Raw genomic sequence first — 16963 nt, 5'->3', positions numbered from 1 at the left:
CGCTTTGTGATTGCGAATCCTTTTTTTTTCTTCACCCCTGTCGTTGAAGCTATGCAGGATATGCGTGAAGCATCAGTTTTTTTTTTGTTTTTTTTTTTTTTCCCCCTGCCCTTGAAGCAGAGAGCTATGCTGGAAATGCCCATCGGTCACAGACGGCTGCGACTGCTGCTGCTCACCTCTTTCTTCACTTCCCTGACTCCGTGGGGTAGATTGGCAGGCTCTGCCAGCTGCCAACGGCCTGCCTACTGCTCCCAGGCCTCCCTGCCTACTGCTCCCAGATACCACCGACCGCCATCTTGCTGTTGGAATCCCTTAGGCGCGTGCGCACGGGCCAGTCTTAAGCACATCATGGCAGGAACCTCGGGGCATCTCTCTCCGGATGACGTCATTTCTTCAGGATATTTAAACCCGCTGGCCCTGCCTACCAACGACTTGGCAAAGAGACCCATCCTTGCTAAATCCGCCTCGCTCTCAGAAGACCCTGTGTTTCATTTTCTGCTTCCTGGCATAAGACATCTCAGGTAACCGCTCCTCTGGGGCCCTCTCCTCATCTTGGCTATCCTCTCCTCGGAAGATCTAACGCTTGAAACTTCTGCCTGCCCTGTTCCTCAGGGCTTCCCTGGAACCATCGCTACTCTTCTCGTGAGTACCCTGCTCTTCGGACCACTTTCACTTCTACCGAGGACCTCCCTGGTGTACCCCGCTCTGCGGATCATTACCATCTCTACTGAGGACTCCTTCGGGTCTATTCCAGTCTGCTGGCCTTTACCAACTCTACTGAGGACTCTACTGGTGTTCCCCGCTCTGTGGACCATTACCATCTCTACTAGGACCTCATTGGGGTTTCCCGCTCTGCGGACCATCACCAACTCTACGGAGGTATCCCCACTGGGTATCCCCCTTTCCACTGACCCAGTGTTTCTGGGTCTGTGAGACCTCCCCTCTGACACCCCCCGCTCCGTGGGTAGTGTCACTCTATCTCTTTAATAAAGACACTAGACTGATACTGTGTCTGACATCAGCTGAGACTCCGCCTCCCAACTGTGAGGCTCACGGGGCTCCTCCCTGTGGGTGGTACCATCTCTCACCTCTGCCCAAGGCCCACATTAACTAATCCTAACAATCTTAAAAACTCAGAAGTTCATATTAAGCCACTGCGCTGTTTGACTAGCTAGCTGGATAAACTTATCCGGTTAACAGGGACGGTAACTTTCAAACGGGTGTGCAGGTGCACATATACATGTGTACATGGGCATGTGGCCAGATATGCGGCAGTTTTATATCCTGCGAGCACATAGGCACATGTTATAAAGTAGCCCTGGCACACGTGTGCACCCTTGGCACAGCCTAGTAGGGCCTGTGAAGAAATACAAGACCAACGTCCTGGCTGATATTGCTGCTTTAAAAATAAAACAACAAGATACCGATATTCCCCACTAGACAGTATTAGGTATTTTTACAAGCTAGATCTTTTAAATTCAAACCTTCATCTGGTTGACTCCAGTACTTACATGCTTTGTCAAGGTCAGGAATGACTGTGTTAAGAACAAGGTCACTGGTGTTTTTTCTGACATACTGAGATAGCGCTGCAGGCAAGCGGTCAGGGCGCAAGGCACGTAATATCAGCAACTGGTGGAAATGTGACAATGACCCTGGGTCAGGATTTCCAGAGCACTTTGTCAGTGTACCTTCTTCTTTAAGAACCATCTCTTCATTGGGGGGGAAAAAAAAAAAAAGAATGGAAGAAGATTATTAGAATTTAATTGCAAAATCAATGAATAGTTTTCACTATGCAGTATTTACAGTGATGAGACCCTGGAGGTGGCTTCTGGGAAGCCCTTTGAACAGAACATGGTAGCGTATCACTGTTAACAATATAACACAAATAGCTTTAGGGCACTGTCACGTTACCTGTATTCAGTGGTTATAAGTTCCTACTCTCTTGGGCCCTGACTAGCACAAAACAATGAAGCTATGCAGAACACTTTATGTTTGCATCAGCCCGGAACTAACCCCTCAAATTGGATAAGTCAGAGGTATAATACCCATTATAGTCCATTATTTATAGTAATTGACCTCCCCCCCTGCCCCGCAAGGGTCTTTCCTGTTTAAGATCCTCCCCCCCCCCCTCACCAAGGGAGAATATCTTTCCTGTTTAAGGTCCTCGGAATAGCAGGTCCCTCTTAACAAACATCAGTCAAAGTGGGGAGATAACTTTAAAGCAAGCGTGCGCACACTCAGATATACAGGTATATGGATACGTGCACGCACATGTGTTTTATATCGTGAGCACAAATGCGCATGCAATATATAAAATAAATGCAATTCTAGTCCCAACAACATATTTGCATATTTAAAAGATACATGGCATGTAATTTAGCATAGCCAGATAAGTAGCTTATTAGTACTTATCTGCTTATCTTCTGTGATAAATATCGCATTTTGGGCAACTGGAGAGAGAGTGAGTGAGAGTGAGTGAGAGTGTGAGTGAGAGAGAGAGAGAGCACCTCTATAGAGGCTCACAAAAAAGTTAACTATTTTTACCACTGTAAGAAAGGGCATTAGTAACTCAGGGTGAGGTTTGTGGGGTGAGTTGGGTTTTAGGGGGCAGTTTAACATGCACAGTCATTCGTGCAAACAGCACAGTTACCTTCAGTGAAGATTTTAAGTGATTTGGAGGGATGGAAGGTGAAAGAAGAGTAGATTTATTCCATGTTCTGTCTACCTAGCTAGATGTGCTGTTCATATGTATGACTGTGCATGTTAAACTGCCCCCTAAAACCCAACTCACCCCACAAACCTCACCCCAGGTTCATAATGCCCCCTCTTACAGTGGTATAAAAGTTCAGAAATCAGTTGGCCTCCACAGAGGCTTTCGCTCTCCCTCCACTTCCTCCCCTCCCCTCTCCCCCTCCCCCTCCCAAAACGGGATTTGCGATAAATGCAGTTTCGGCCATGGTGCACAGCTATTGCAGGCATAATGCCAGAAAAAAGATGTAGTTATTTCTGGCATTAAATCCTGTGATAGCGTGCTTTATGTTATCGCACGCAATGTTAAACTGCCCTGATTTCCATTTACTACAATTTTCAAATTTGCATACGCATTTCACGATGCTATATTTATCACAGGCGGTTTGGAGTTATCGCGGGCATTATGGAGTTATCGCGGGTGTTAGAAGCCTAACCCACGATAAGGCACTAATGCAAATTAAAAAATGACCCCCTTACTTGACCAGATAAGTTGCTTTTTTTTTTTTTTTTACTTATCCAGCTGAGTGGCAGCAGCATAGCCTGGGAGAACTCAAAATTTATCTCGATAAGTGGCTAAAATGTGCTATATGCGCGTATTTGTGCCCTTAATTTTAATCATATATACAATATTTAACTGACATTCTTAGTAACTGTTGGCTTTTATGCATGTAAATCATCAACTTTTGTAATATGCACGTGATAAGGAAGTTACCAGTTTTACCAATTAGTTCACCAGTTTGCCCAGTCTATCTGCAGCTCGTGCAGACCCTCTTGTCTCTTCAGCCCAAAATACCATTCCCCCCCCCTGTCACCCAGACCTCTCACCCAGTCATTTTTGCACTTTTTAAGATGTTTACGATCACTTAAACCAGACATTGAGCAAGTAAAAGATGGACGTGCAACACGTGGTCAAATTTTAAAATAGCAACTTACACGTGTATGTGTTGGCCCCTCACCAGAACGCCCCCTGGCCCATCCCCCCCCCCTTTTTTTTTTTTTTAATACGCCAATGTACACACAGTCCTTGTTTTACAAGCGTATATAACTGTTTTTAAAATAGCGCATACTTTGCACCTTATAGTCTATTGTAAAACAGAAATGTGGTTTCCCCCAAGCAATCCTAGTACATTATTCTTCTGAATAGTCAAAGTCTGCTATAACATTAACAAATCCTCATTATAACAAATCTATTGCCTCCTGACCATTCATTTATTTTTACAAAGAAGCAGCTTGTCACGTAATCCTATGCATTTAATACTTAACAATGGTTTTTTCATGATTAGCCGCCAAGAATTTAAAAAAAAAAAAACTATTTATAGCAATTTAAAGTTAGGCTTTGTTCATTCATTCCCAGGGCTTTGTGCATCATACTAGAATATCTCCGGCTGAAGGCAAAATCGTATTTGTGTGCATTTATCTATGCACACTTAGGGGTAGATTTTCAGACGAGCGCGAACAGCCTACTTTTGTTTGCGCTCCAGGCGCAAACAAAAGTACGCTGGATTTTAGTAGATACGCGCGTAGTCGCGCGTATCGGCTAAAATCCTGGATCGGCGCGCGCAAGGCTATCGATTTCGTATAGCCTGCGCGCGCCGAGCCGCGCAGCCTACCCCCGTTCCCTCCTAGGCCGCTCCGAAATCGGAGCGGCCTAGAAGGGAACTTTCCTTTGCCCTCCCCTCACCTTCCCCTCCCTTCCCCTACCTAACCCACCCGCCCGGCCCTGTCTAAACCCCCATCCTACCTTTGTTGGGGGATTTACGCCTCCCAGAGGGAGGCGTAAATCCCCGCGCGCGAGCGGGACTCCTGCGCGCCGGGCCGCGACCTGGGGGCGGGTACGGAGGGCGCGGCCACGCCCCCGGGCCGTAGCCACGCCCCCGTACCCGCCCCCAAAACGCTGCCGACACGCCCCCGAAACGCCGCGACGACCGGGCCCGCCCCCGACACGCCCCCCTCCGAGAACCCCGGGACTTACGCGAATCCCGGGGCTCTGCGCGCGCCGGGAGGCCTATGTAAAATAGGCTTCCCGGCGCGCAGGGCCCTGCTCGCGTAAATCCGCCCGGTTTTGGGCGGATTTACGCGAGCAGGGCTCTGAAAATCCGCCCCTTGATATTCTGGGCTTGCTGCAGATTCCATAAAGTTACTAAATAGATGCATGCGGACCAGTGCAATACTATGTGCTGCAGCCAGCGCATGGCTTAACACGCGATTGGATGCGCATCCATAACTCCCGATGCAATACAGGGATTAGTGCGTCCAAAATGCGCATCCTATCGAGCGCGTAACTAATAGCGCACATAATATGTAAGTTCCATATAGATTAGGCTATTAGCTAATTCCCACGATTCAAAAAAATTTCCTGCGTGGCCAACGCGCCCACTGCGACGGGGCAAATTTTACGTCAGCCCCGGAGTGGCATAAAGGGTATGCCGCATTCAAGGGCTCACTGGAAAAAGAAAAATTTCTGCTTTCTGTGATTCCTCCACTTATAGCAGTGGTTCTCAACCCTGTCCTGGGGACCCCCCCAGCCAGTCGGGTTTTCAGGATATCCACAATGAATATGCATGAGAGAAAATTTGCATACACTGCCTCCATAACATGCAAATTTTCTCTCATGCATATTCATTGTGGATATCCTGAAAACCCGACTGGCTGGGGGGTCCCCAGGACAGGGTTGAGAACCACTGACTTATAGTATCGTCACGATACTAATTAGGAGGAACCACAGAAAGCAGATTGAAGTTAAAAAAAAAAAATCCTGGGCGCCCTATATAGACACACAAGATGGACAGTCCAGGCCGTGTACCTTGTGCTGGTTTCTTCTGCAGGTGGCTGGGGAAAACGGATGCTCCTACTGAGCCCCTGCTTTCCCAGCCCGCACTGGCAGCCACCTCTCCTGTGCGCCCCATGCTGAAGAGTCGCTAGGGAAACGCAAATTTTCCCTAGCACCTCCTTTTTAGCTCGACTCCTCATTTAAATAATGCATTGCGCGCCCCGGGAGAGGTGGCCGGGCGTGCGCTAGGAGAGCGGATGCTCAGTCATGAGCGCCTGTTTCACTCGAGCTGATTATAGCATCGACCGGATGGAAAGTTATACAATCAGCAAAACAAAACATATAAGCGCAAAAGATGAGAGAATAGGCCTAATTTATGCAAGCAGTGACATAATTCATACTAGCACTGGCACTCCAATGGGCATAGCTAGAGGGGCTGAGTACAGATATAAAAAAAAAATTTGTAACCATGCTAGGTTAAAGTGACAAATGACTAATATGCATTAAAATCAAACAGTGGTAAGAAATGTAAAAAAAAACAAACATCTGGAGATTGCTTTGCAATAGATGCTGCTAATATTTTGTACTGTATTTTGTAAAGGAGCCTACTACACAACTTGTAGACTATAATAAACGCAAAGCTGTGCAGCCGAAAACACGAATGGGTAATTCTCCAGAGACGTGTGTGCGAGCCAGCTCGCACGATGTCCGGTCTCCTATCCCCCCCCCCCAAAAGGCAGTAGCCTACTAGGCAACGGCGCACAAGAAGACCGAACCCGCTGAGAAAGGCAATCTAGGATTTGGCTGAATAAAGACGTTTATTCTTCAGAGACCGGGGGCAAGCAAGCGAGCCGCCAGACCTGGGATAAAAACTAAACAGATCAATTTCTGTTTAAACCCCTTGAACCGTGGAGCCGCTCTTTGTGTTCTCTGGAGGCCCCAAGGTGAGACAGCCTCTTCTCAGCGCGGCAACAACAAAAGTCAGCGACACAGCAAAGCAGAAGTGGTGGAAGAAATATGCTAACAACTGCTCTAATGGGACTGTTGCCTGCATTGTCAAGATAAACAGCTCCTATTCCTGCAGTGTGTACCATATGGTACATTAACTTCAGGCTCAAAATAAGATTTTTTACTGAGATGTAAAAGTAATTGTTCCCCTAACAACATGTGACAACAGGGAAATGCTCAGAATTAGTAGTGACACATTTCTAATCTGTTCTAATGCATAAAGTGAATAATTCTCTTTAAATGATGTGCTAAATCTTAAAGGCGCAGTCCTCCAGCATTGGACGCCAAATTGAATCTATGTTACAAATTAGCAGAGCCCTTGCTGCAGGAATAAATTATACTCCTCTGCCCGCTAGAGCTCGCTTATATTTTATTTTGCTGCTTAAATGAAATTATCGAGGTACTTATAGTGAAGAAAGGGCCTGGAATTACACCATCTCCACTGCATTTTAAGTGCCCCCCCGGCACTTTTAGCGGTTTTTCCGAAATTGGTGGACACAAGGATAGAGAACTCCTGCAGGCCTGGTGGAACAGAAGGTCCTTTTAAATATTTTCTTTATACACAATCCTGCTGCCCCTGCTTCAAAAACGCCTGGCACTTAGATACTTCTAGGGACACAAAATAAATGGGAAATATTTCCCATTTTTCTATATAAAATCGAAGAGGAAAGAAAGACATCAGAAAAGATGCTGGTCATAGAAAAATTGGTGGAAAAATAAAGGAGAGATACCTTTTGAACATTTGTGGCCGAATTTGTATTCCCCCGCGCATGTAAAAAATAGGGGTTACACGCGTGGCCGGGCCTTGCGTGCACCGCGTGAATCTTCAAAGGGGACCGGCCAAGCACGTGACCCCCCATTACTCGCCAAAGTGCCATGCCCATATAAAGGGGTGGTCTGGGAGGCCAAGAGGGGTGGGGCTGGAGGTGGCCGGTACAGCGTCCATTTGCCGCTGTGCCTGGGGGTGCCCGCAACTTGCTACAGCTCCTGCTGAGCAAAAGGTAAAAAAAAAAATTGGGGATTAGATAGGATAGAGATAGGGGGTGTGGAGGAGAGGGGAAGGGGAAGGGGAAGGAAGGTTAGATAGGGAGGTAGGGAAGTTCCCTCCCAGTCCGCTCCTTAATTAGAGCAGACTGGGAAGGAACTGGGGAAGGCGGGATGCATCGCCGCGCGGGAATTACGTAAATCCTCCCCCCTTGTGCGCTGCCTGCACATGCACGTGCGGATTACAAAATCCGGCGTGCATGTGCGCACGGCCCAATGATTTTATAAGGTGTGCAGGCCGGCGCGCACATGTTATAAAATCGGCGTGTCCAAGTGTGCGCACATGGACATGCCTGCGCTTCTTTAAAAATCTACCTGTTACTCTTTAATCATAATTCTGGGTGCTGGACGCAGGGTTTTCCTTCCTTCTGAACTAAACCTCATAGGTTTACAAAATGCAAAAGTGGTAAACATTTTTCGAAGGGATAGAAACTCCAGAACAAGGGGCGATGATGTGAGACTGGAAGGAGATAGATTCAGGCGTATCGTGGTCGTGGATGCATGGACCAGAATATTTCACCAGAAATTAAAACCGTACTGGAATTCAAGAAAGCACGGGACAAGTATGGAGGAACTCTGGTGAAAGGGAAGAGAGGGGGGTTAAGCCAGAAACCAAGCAGGAGTTTATGATGTTGTGGCAGGACAAAGAAATGGGCTGATGGATGAGCCTTGCTGTCTATCAGGCCGATACAGTACAGTGCGCTCCGGAGGCACTGTTAGCCGGCATTTGGACGCGCTAGCTTTACCCCTTTTTCAGTAAGGGGTAATAGCGCGTCCAAAACGCGCGTCCAACCCCCCCCGAACCTAATAGCGCCTGCAACATGCAAATGCATGTTGATGGCCCTATTAGGTATTCCCGCGCGATGCAGAAAGCAAAATGTGCAGCCAAGCCGCACATTTTGCTTTCATAAATTAGCGCCTACCCAAAGGTAGGCGCGAGTTTCTGCTGGCACCGGGAAAGTGCACAGAAAAGCATTAAAAACTGCTTTTCTGTGCACCCTCCGACTTAATATCATGGCGATATTAAGTCGGAGGTCCCGAAAGTTTAAAAAAGTAAAAAATAAAAAATAAAAATTTTTTTAAATGGGCCCACGGCTGGCGGGTCGAAAACCGGACTCTCAATTTTGCCGGCGTCCGGTTTCTGAACCCGTGACTGTCAGCGGGCTCGAGAACTGACACCGGCAAAATTGAACGTCGGCTGTCAAACCCGCTGACAGCTGCCACTTCCGTCAAAAAAAAAGGCGCTAGGGACGTGCTATTGTCCCTAGTGCCTCTTTTTACCGCCGGCCCTAATTAAAATAAATTAAAATACTGAATTGAGCGCACAGGAGAGTGGCCTGTGCGCGCGATTTTACTGTTTCGGCCCGTTTATTTGGCATCCTGTCATATATTTCCATATTTCTCTCACACCCAATCTTCTATCTAGCACAAAAACCCTTAATATTTCAGTTAATTTCTATACACAGACACTTATTTGCACATAAGCTCCAAGGATGGGCACATTTCTAAAAATAGGAGTTTGCAGATATGAATTGAAATGTAAATGATATTCAAACAATTTTTTTGAAAATTTGACTCAGTTCCTTTCCCCCAGTTAACTCAAATGCTTTTAAAGTCTGGATGAAGACCACTGGCTTGTTGGTATTTAAAAAAAAAACAAAACACTCTTCTGGATAAAGTAAGCTGAAATATATTTGTAAAAAAAAAAATCCAAATCTTGTGTGAACAAATCACAAAATTTCTGTGAAATGCATGGAACAAACTTTGGGCTCAAAATTATAGCTATAGCTGCAAATATTTTCCTGGAACCAATGACAAACATTATGTAATTCGGTTCTACAACCAAATAAAGCAACCATTACTAGCAAAACTCCTGCTGCATGCTGGAGGGAGCCCCTTGTTAAATTAGTTTTATAAAAACAAAGCGCCTCACGTTGCTGATAAGGAAGTGGTAACACATCACTGGTAAATTCCATAGGAGACCAGTATGGGGCCATTTTGTAAAACTAACTTTTGCATTAAAAAAAAAAAAAAGCCGATCCCTCGGACAGAACACATGCGTAGGGTGCGATGCCTTTTATTCAGAAGCATACCTCCCACTAGCTTTGCCACCTGCCTAGGTCAACCCTGAGAGGCAGATCCAGCTCTTCCTAGAGAGAATACAGGAAGTAGAAGTCCATAGGCGGAATGAAGCAAAAATAACCTGAGTCACAGCCTGTCAGAACTGACTTGGCTCACAACTGCAAATGTAAACCTAGTTAATCAGATTTTCCCCATTCAGGTTTTTTCTGTAATCTCCTCAATATATGGAAATGTAACCCCTTACATTTTAAAAGGGACTTGTGTTACTGCAACTTAAAAGTTCCACCATTAACACACTACTTCAGAATTTCATTCTATAGTTTAACAAATTTACAGTAATCACCGAAATTTCAACATTAATGGGTTACAAGGTACCATAGACATTTTACTGTAATTTGCCATTCTCTACCTGGATTCTCCAATATCTCATTTTGAGGTAAATTTTCCAGTTCTGGGTGATCTGAACTGTACCAGCTTTCCCAAGCTGCTGAGTTCCCCACAACCTATATAATAAATATATATTTAAAAAAGAAAAAAAAAAGAAATTAAACAAGAAAGACAGCCCTCAAAACCCAGCAGCAACAGACTTGTTCTACTGTCCTGCTAAATTTTACAAACAGCAGTGAGGACCGACAATCCAAACATATGGGGTAGATTTTAAAAGGTGCGCGCGCAGTGTACATTTGTGCGCGCTACCCGGCGCGCACAAATGTACGCCCGATTTTATAACATGCGCGTGCAGCCACGCGCATGTTATAAAATCAGGGGTCGGCGCGCGCAAGGTGCACACTGGTGCACCTTGCGCGCGCCGAGCCCTCGGGGAGACCAGCTGGCTTTATCTCACAAGTTACGCTTGCCAGAGGCAAGCGTAACTTGTGAGATAAACTTGTGGCGTAACTTGTGCGCGCCAGCCAACTGCCGGCGCACGATCGCCCGGCACAGCGGCCATGTGGAGGCCTCTGGCTATGCCCCCACCCCGGACCGCCCGCCCGCCCATGCCTCGCCCCTTTATGCAAGCCCCAGGACTCACACGCGTCCTGGGGCTTTATGCGCGTCGCCGGGCCTTTTGAAAATAGGCCCGGCACACACAAGGCTTTTAAAATCTGCCCCATATTATTTTACTTATTCATATCCTGCCGAACAGGTTTTAAAAAATGGCTGGAGCAGACAGACTTGAAAAGCCACAGCAAACTCAATTTTGTTCTTGGGTCCAAAACATCAATAAATACCCCCTCAATGCAAAAATGAAATGGGTGTTTATCCAATAAACACCACTTTCTCTAGTACCCTTCTCTTGCCTGCCTTGGGTCCTACGTGGACTCCTCAGCTGCACCGCTGTATGTATTTGATTAAGCCACAAAAGATGCCCACTAATAGGAATAGTGGACAAGTAGCCTGCTGGTTAGAGCAGCGGGCTGTGAAACAGGCAAGCCAGGGTTCAAATCCCCTTACTACTTCTTCTGACCTTGGGCAAGCCACTTCACTGTCCATTGCCTCTGGTACAAACTCAGGCCTGGATGCATTAAGCTGTGATGCTTTTCTGCAGCAGGAGTCCCAATATCATGGGTAGGGGTGTGGCCGCGATAGTGGGGCCCCTCCCCCAGAAAAACATTGCAGCTCTATGGTGCTTTCTTTTGTCTCACAGCCAAACACCGTGGGGCAAAAGAACGCGGCCAGCGGCCCTTTAACACAACAATGGCCCCAACTTCAAGGGACCGTCATCGCTTAAAGGGCCCCCTCCCCCAAAAAAAAAAGACCTGCGACCACATGGAGTAGTTGAGCGGTGTTCAAGGCTGACCCCCAGCTCAACCAGGAACCGCCACTCGTAGTGGCCCCGACTCCCCCAAACTAAAAATAATGTGAAAAATGTAGTGCATAGCGACAGCCCTTCCCTCCAAAGTCCAGGCCCTGGCCTCTCTAAAGTACAACATTAAAAAGTAGAGTCCAGGCCCCAGCCCCCCTACCCCACCCCCTTCTCCCAAAAGTGTCACAAAATGAAATAGGGTCCCCTGCTCCCAATACCATCCACCTCCCCCGAAAGGTCAAAAACAAAAAAAGAGGGTCCTGGGCCCCAGCCCCCTTTTCTGGCACTCTCCCCCCATCCCTGATCCCCCTCCTACACCCAGCAAAACCTTAAAATAAAGTTGCGGGTCCCGCAGCGAGTTGGAGTGCAACCTCACACCCGGCCTGATCGACGCCATTTTTCAAAATGGCGCCAACCTGACCTTGCCCCAGCCTTGTGACTGGGGCAAGATCCGGGGATCGGACTTCAGGGTGTCGTGGGCCCAGGACTCTATTTCATTTTGTGACACCTGTGGGAGGGAAAGGGGGGGTCACTTTAATGCTGGAATTTGGGGAGAGGGTAAGGGGGGGCCATGGCCTGAACCCCACTTTTAATGTTGGACTTCACTGGGGGGTCTGTGCGGCTACATTTTCTGCATTTTTTTTTTTTTTTTTAGTTTGGGGAAGTCGGGGCCGCTTCAACTGCTGGCTTCAGCCAGGGGTCAGAACTGACCCCTACTTAACCTTTTATAGAGTTGCAGCATTTTTTTTTTTTTTGGTTGGCCGGCATTTTAGATGTGAGGTGGGTGCTTTGGGACCCGCTTTAGGGTCTCAGAGCTCCTGCCTCACATTCACCGCATTTCAAACAGGTGTTATTTTATCGCGGCTGACCACCTTCTCAGTGGGCCGCGATAAAATATTTGCATAGGATTTCTTATTCATAACATTTTTGCATGCATTTGCATTATTCACACATGCAAATCGCATGCAAAGCGCATGCAAAGGTCACTGTAATAAGGGAGGGTAGAAGGACTGGGCCATGTAAAATATCGTATATAACATGCGATATACACTGTTTAACGCATGTTAAGAGTAATGCTGCGGCTTGATTCGTCTCCCAGTTAGCGAGTTATTTACAAAGCATTTTTCCCATAAGAACTAAAATAGGAGAAAACCCCTTTAGTAAATAACCCCTTTAAACTGTGATCCTTCTGGGGACAGGGAAATACCTCCAGTACCTGAATATAATCTGCTCAGAAGTGCCTGAAAGGCAGAATATAAATCAATAAAATCATTAAATAAACCTATCATAGGTTAATTAAATACTATTTTTGGTTCTGATCTGTGGATTTATTTTTGTGGGGCCGTTGTCGTGAAACTATTTCTACATTGAAATGCAGGTTCTACCTAATCCCAGGGCAACAGAGAAAAGGTCTACTTCGTCAATCCTGCTTCTCTTGACTGCTTGCAGCGTGCTTCTCTCTGAAGGTATTCATGGAAATGCATGCTACCTGTTACATTTGCACCTGTGATCAATACGGAAGTTCACTTACATCTCTTTAGTGTAATTACCTTTACATTAAGTATTGGCCTCTGCAATCATTGTTATTTTGCTCTTTAAAACACCATTTGGTTTTACAGTTTATAGTTCTTAGTAAAAACACATTTTAGAAAATCCTCAGGTTTGTGGAGATGGAGTTAAATGGATTTCCTTTTACTGTCTTGAATGCAGATTTCCCCCCACCCCCATTGTTTTTACACCCCTCCCCTCCCCCCATGCAGCTAAGTCTGGTCATGGCACAGCATTGACTCTTGGCTGTGAGGCATGGTCCAGCTCCAGCCGGGGGCCCCGAATCTAGGTGTCACCCAATAGTCATGACCACGACTCCCTCCCTCCACCTTCAACAGGGGCTGGGAATGCTGCCTTTGAAACAGTGCAATGGAGAGAGACTGCTTTTGAAAGTTTGGCTTGCATGTATCCAATGACACTGCATCTATCCTAGGTGGTGACTACGCGCTCTTCCAGAGCATCCCTTATAAAATGTATACACTGGGAGAAGTAATAAATACAGAGAACCAGACACTATGCAGTTGTTAAAAGACACACTCTACCAGCTCTTCCATCTATTCTACCTCCAGCACTTTTGGCTATTATATCTATTTACCAGTACTTATCGATAGCTACCAAATTCGGCCAGTCCCTGCAATCACTCTGAAATCTGTATTAAGATAGTCAAATTTTCGGGAAAGGAAGAGCGCATATATATTCTGACCAGCTCCATTCACAGAAGATTCATCCACCACCTACCTTCAAACAGAAGCTATTAAGTGGTCCAGGAACTAGGGACAAAGCTAACACGTCGTCCCATCTCTCCGAGGGTAGCCATGGTGGAGGGGTGAGATCAGAACTAAGGTCAGCCAATGGGGGAGCTGAGTTACCACACACAGAACCTCCTGCAAACAGAATTTAATTATGTTACAAGCATAATTATGATAACACAACTACAGGTATTTGATCAGCTCTCTACAGTTCCCGGCATCTGGCCACTGGAAAATATCCCTAGCTCCCCTGGGATTCTACTAACAGCAAGGGCAGCATGAGGAGACCGTGAGACATCGTTCATCTCTTTCTTCTTTCTGAACCAATGTTTCCAGGGTACCCTAGGATGGCGTAGTTTGCGTCACAGAAGTGATTATGTTCACTCATCGTGGAGGTTTCAATAGAGGGCCTATGCACTAAAGGCTTTCTCCCATTTTGTGTCTATAAGAAAAATGCTTATACATAGAGCCCCTAGGGGATTAATATGAAGCTTTTAATATATACCAAAAATCTGGCTCTCTCCTATACAATGCAATAACAGCAATAACAGCATTGTATATGTACAGTATCGGTTGATCTGCAAGCATCTCCCAGGCTCACCATTTCCTGGCTGGTGTCTTGTCCTTCCATTTTGCAACCATGGACATTTCTTTGGCTTTTGTTTGTTTTTTTCCTATTATCCTTCTACCCAGTTCTGACTGTTGAGGGATAGGCAAGCCTAGGCCCACCACGGTGCCTGTGACCTCTTTCTTGGCAGAATACCACAGATGCTTGTCATTGCCTTCCGCAGGGCCATAGGCACCTGGTCTTCCCTTGTGGGCCCCTCATCCAGGTACCAACCAGGCCTGAGGCTGCTTAAGCTTCCACTTTCAGGGCTTTCCCAGGACAGCGCTGCTGGCAGTTTAACGTTCGTAACAGTGACAAACATGACAATTGACAGGTTTATAATCAACAGTACAGCTAATTAATAAGGTGCATATTAACTTGAGCGCTTCAACAAAACACAGTTCTCCAAAATGTCTTCTTACAAAGAAAGAATACTGACATGCAGTTGGATTCTTCCTGAGCAGCGAATGCTCAAGAGATACAAAACGTGCAACAGATTCTCAATTAAAGTGATGTTAACTTGCAGAGGCTCGCTATAGCAAGCCAATTATTTCTAAGTTTTCCAATTGTCAGTTGTCAAAAATGCAAAAAAGCATAATGAAGGCCATTTGTTATTATTTTCAGATCTTTTATGAAGAAATTCTGTATGCATGGCTCCATCAAGGGGGCAGAACAGGCAATAGAAAAAAAATTAGATCAGTATGAATAAGGAGACAGCTGCCAAAACCACAAAACTAGCCCGTACCATGATAAACTGCACCTAGAGACAGCTACTACCCCTCTCCGCTGTGCCCAACTGTGGTGGTATTCATACCCATGCTAGCAAAATTACAATGCCCCCCCCCAAAAAATACTTGTACATTCTAAAAATAAATAGTTACGTAGCTCTTTGTAAGTAACCGCTATCCAACTACTAACACGTTGCTTTGTTCTGGAACTGTAGTTTGCACTTCAGCTATTGGGGCTTTTTTTTTTTTTTTTTTTAAGGAAGAGAATGGATTTTCATTTAACATCTCCACAAGTACATACAAAAATTACCCTATGTCAACTATCTTCAGAAAGATGAAGCCCTTCAACCTGGATGGTGACCCAAAGGGTAAGGCCCTATGACCTCATTCTGCAGAAGCTTAGAACTGTGTAAAATGTAGGAATATTTGGACACTATCCACGGTAAGTATCTTTTTTTTTTCTCATGCCACAAAAGACACGTTCGGGCCAGCTCAGGAAATAGTCTGAGCTGGCCCGAACCTGTGGAGACGTATTCCTGTGCATAAACATTTGCACACCTTTAAACTGCACACACAGAAGGACTGAGTGCAGACATTCAGCACCACCTCCAAGTGAGGCAAGTCATTAAAATCCTTTTCCTGGAGCATGAAGGATAGCTACTGGCTAAAGTTATAGGGGGTACAGGTCTGGCCAGGTTTCCTCTACCAGCAGTTTCCAATTTAATTCACAAATGTTATGTAGAATCTAACCGAGCTGAGTGTTTACAAATTCTGCTGAGGTTTGAAAATGTTTTTATGAAAGCTTGTTACATTTATTCTTGAAATGGAAAGCAAATAAAGGACAAAAAAAGACAAACTTCCACAAACATGTAAACTGTTGCCACAGTTGCTTTTCAAGAAACATTCAGGCAAACCACCTACTGATAGTCCATTCTGTAGAACTACATATGAATTTAACATTTTAAAGGTACTCTGCCACAGAAACACAGAATTTAAGAGCAGATAAAGACCCTACAAGCCAGCTAGATGGTCCAACCCCATTCCTGATACAATGCTACAGACCTCCCCCCACCTCCGTTTATTTGAACGTAGCTCACAGCTTGTCATTGGTAGCTGAAGGTGAGTAACATTCAGGTACTGTAGATACTTCCCTGCAGAGCTGCAGCCAGGCAATGTGGCGCCGCCTATGGCCAAGTGAAAAACTGCGCCCTTGCCCATTACACAACACATGACACCATGAGCTGGAAGACTGTGTTTAATGTTTGTACAGCAACGCCCATGGCCAGTGCAAGGGTATTAGGTGTCCTAGGAAAACTTTACAACCTTGCACCCCCCACCCCATCATACCCTCCTCACACACAATTAAAAATTATGCATTTATAACAGATTTTTATATGAAAAAGAGCATTCAAAACAGTCTTCTGAGGAAAAATATCACTTACAATATGTATATTATATTTACATGCATTGCTGAGGTGCCAACCAAAAACCCCTGCAAAAAAACAACCTGTATGGAACCTGTATGGTATTAGGCCTATTGTAATGCATCTTGGACATGGGCATGACTCCATCGAGCCACTCAAACAGCAACAACCCCACCTATGAAAGTTAATACTATAAATATTACACCAGTCTTAAAATAGTAATAAATCCCCTATTAGGAAAACAGAACAATCCAAGCTGCTATGGATCCCTACATAGAAACTACACACTAACAGAATAACTCACTCCAGTCACACATGCAAAATACAGAGAGAGACCCTCAAATGCAGAATAAAGAGACATACAGTATAAATAGAAATGTACAGACAAAAACTGAACTGGAAACCGCAACAAGTCAAATTCTGTATGCACTGCAACAATGTGAAAAAC

The 16963-nt window shown here is 45.6% G+C and overlaps 1 protein-coding gene across 1 annotated transcript in view; it reads right to left on the bottom strand.

Moving 5' to 3' along the window:
- The window catches only part of LOC115096908 (dynein beta chain, flagellar outer arm-like), a 630228-nt gene that overhangs the window by 125714 nt on the left and 487551 nt on the right, over window positions 1–16963 (bottom strand). Inside the window, 3 exon segments of the mRNA XM_029612190.1 lie at window positions 1512–1709; window positions 10065–10158; window positions 13746–13891. Of these exon segments, the coding sequence (XP_029468050.1) occupies window positions 1512–1709; window positions 10065–10158; window positions 13746–13891 (438 nt within the window).

This window comes from Rhinatrema bivittatum, chromosome 8 (assembly GCF_901001135.1).
Source record: "Rhinatrema bivittatum chromosome 8, aRhiBiv1.1, whole genome shotgun sequence".
NCBI classification, from domain to species: Eukaryota; Metazoa; Chordata; class Amphibia; order Gymnophiona; family Rhinatrematidae; genus Rhinatrema; species Rhinatrema bivittatum.
Note: the sequence above shows the minus strand (reverse complement) of the source record. Positions and strands in the feature narration are given on the sequence as shown.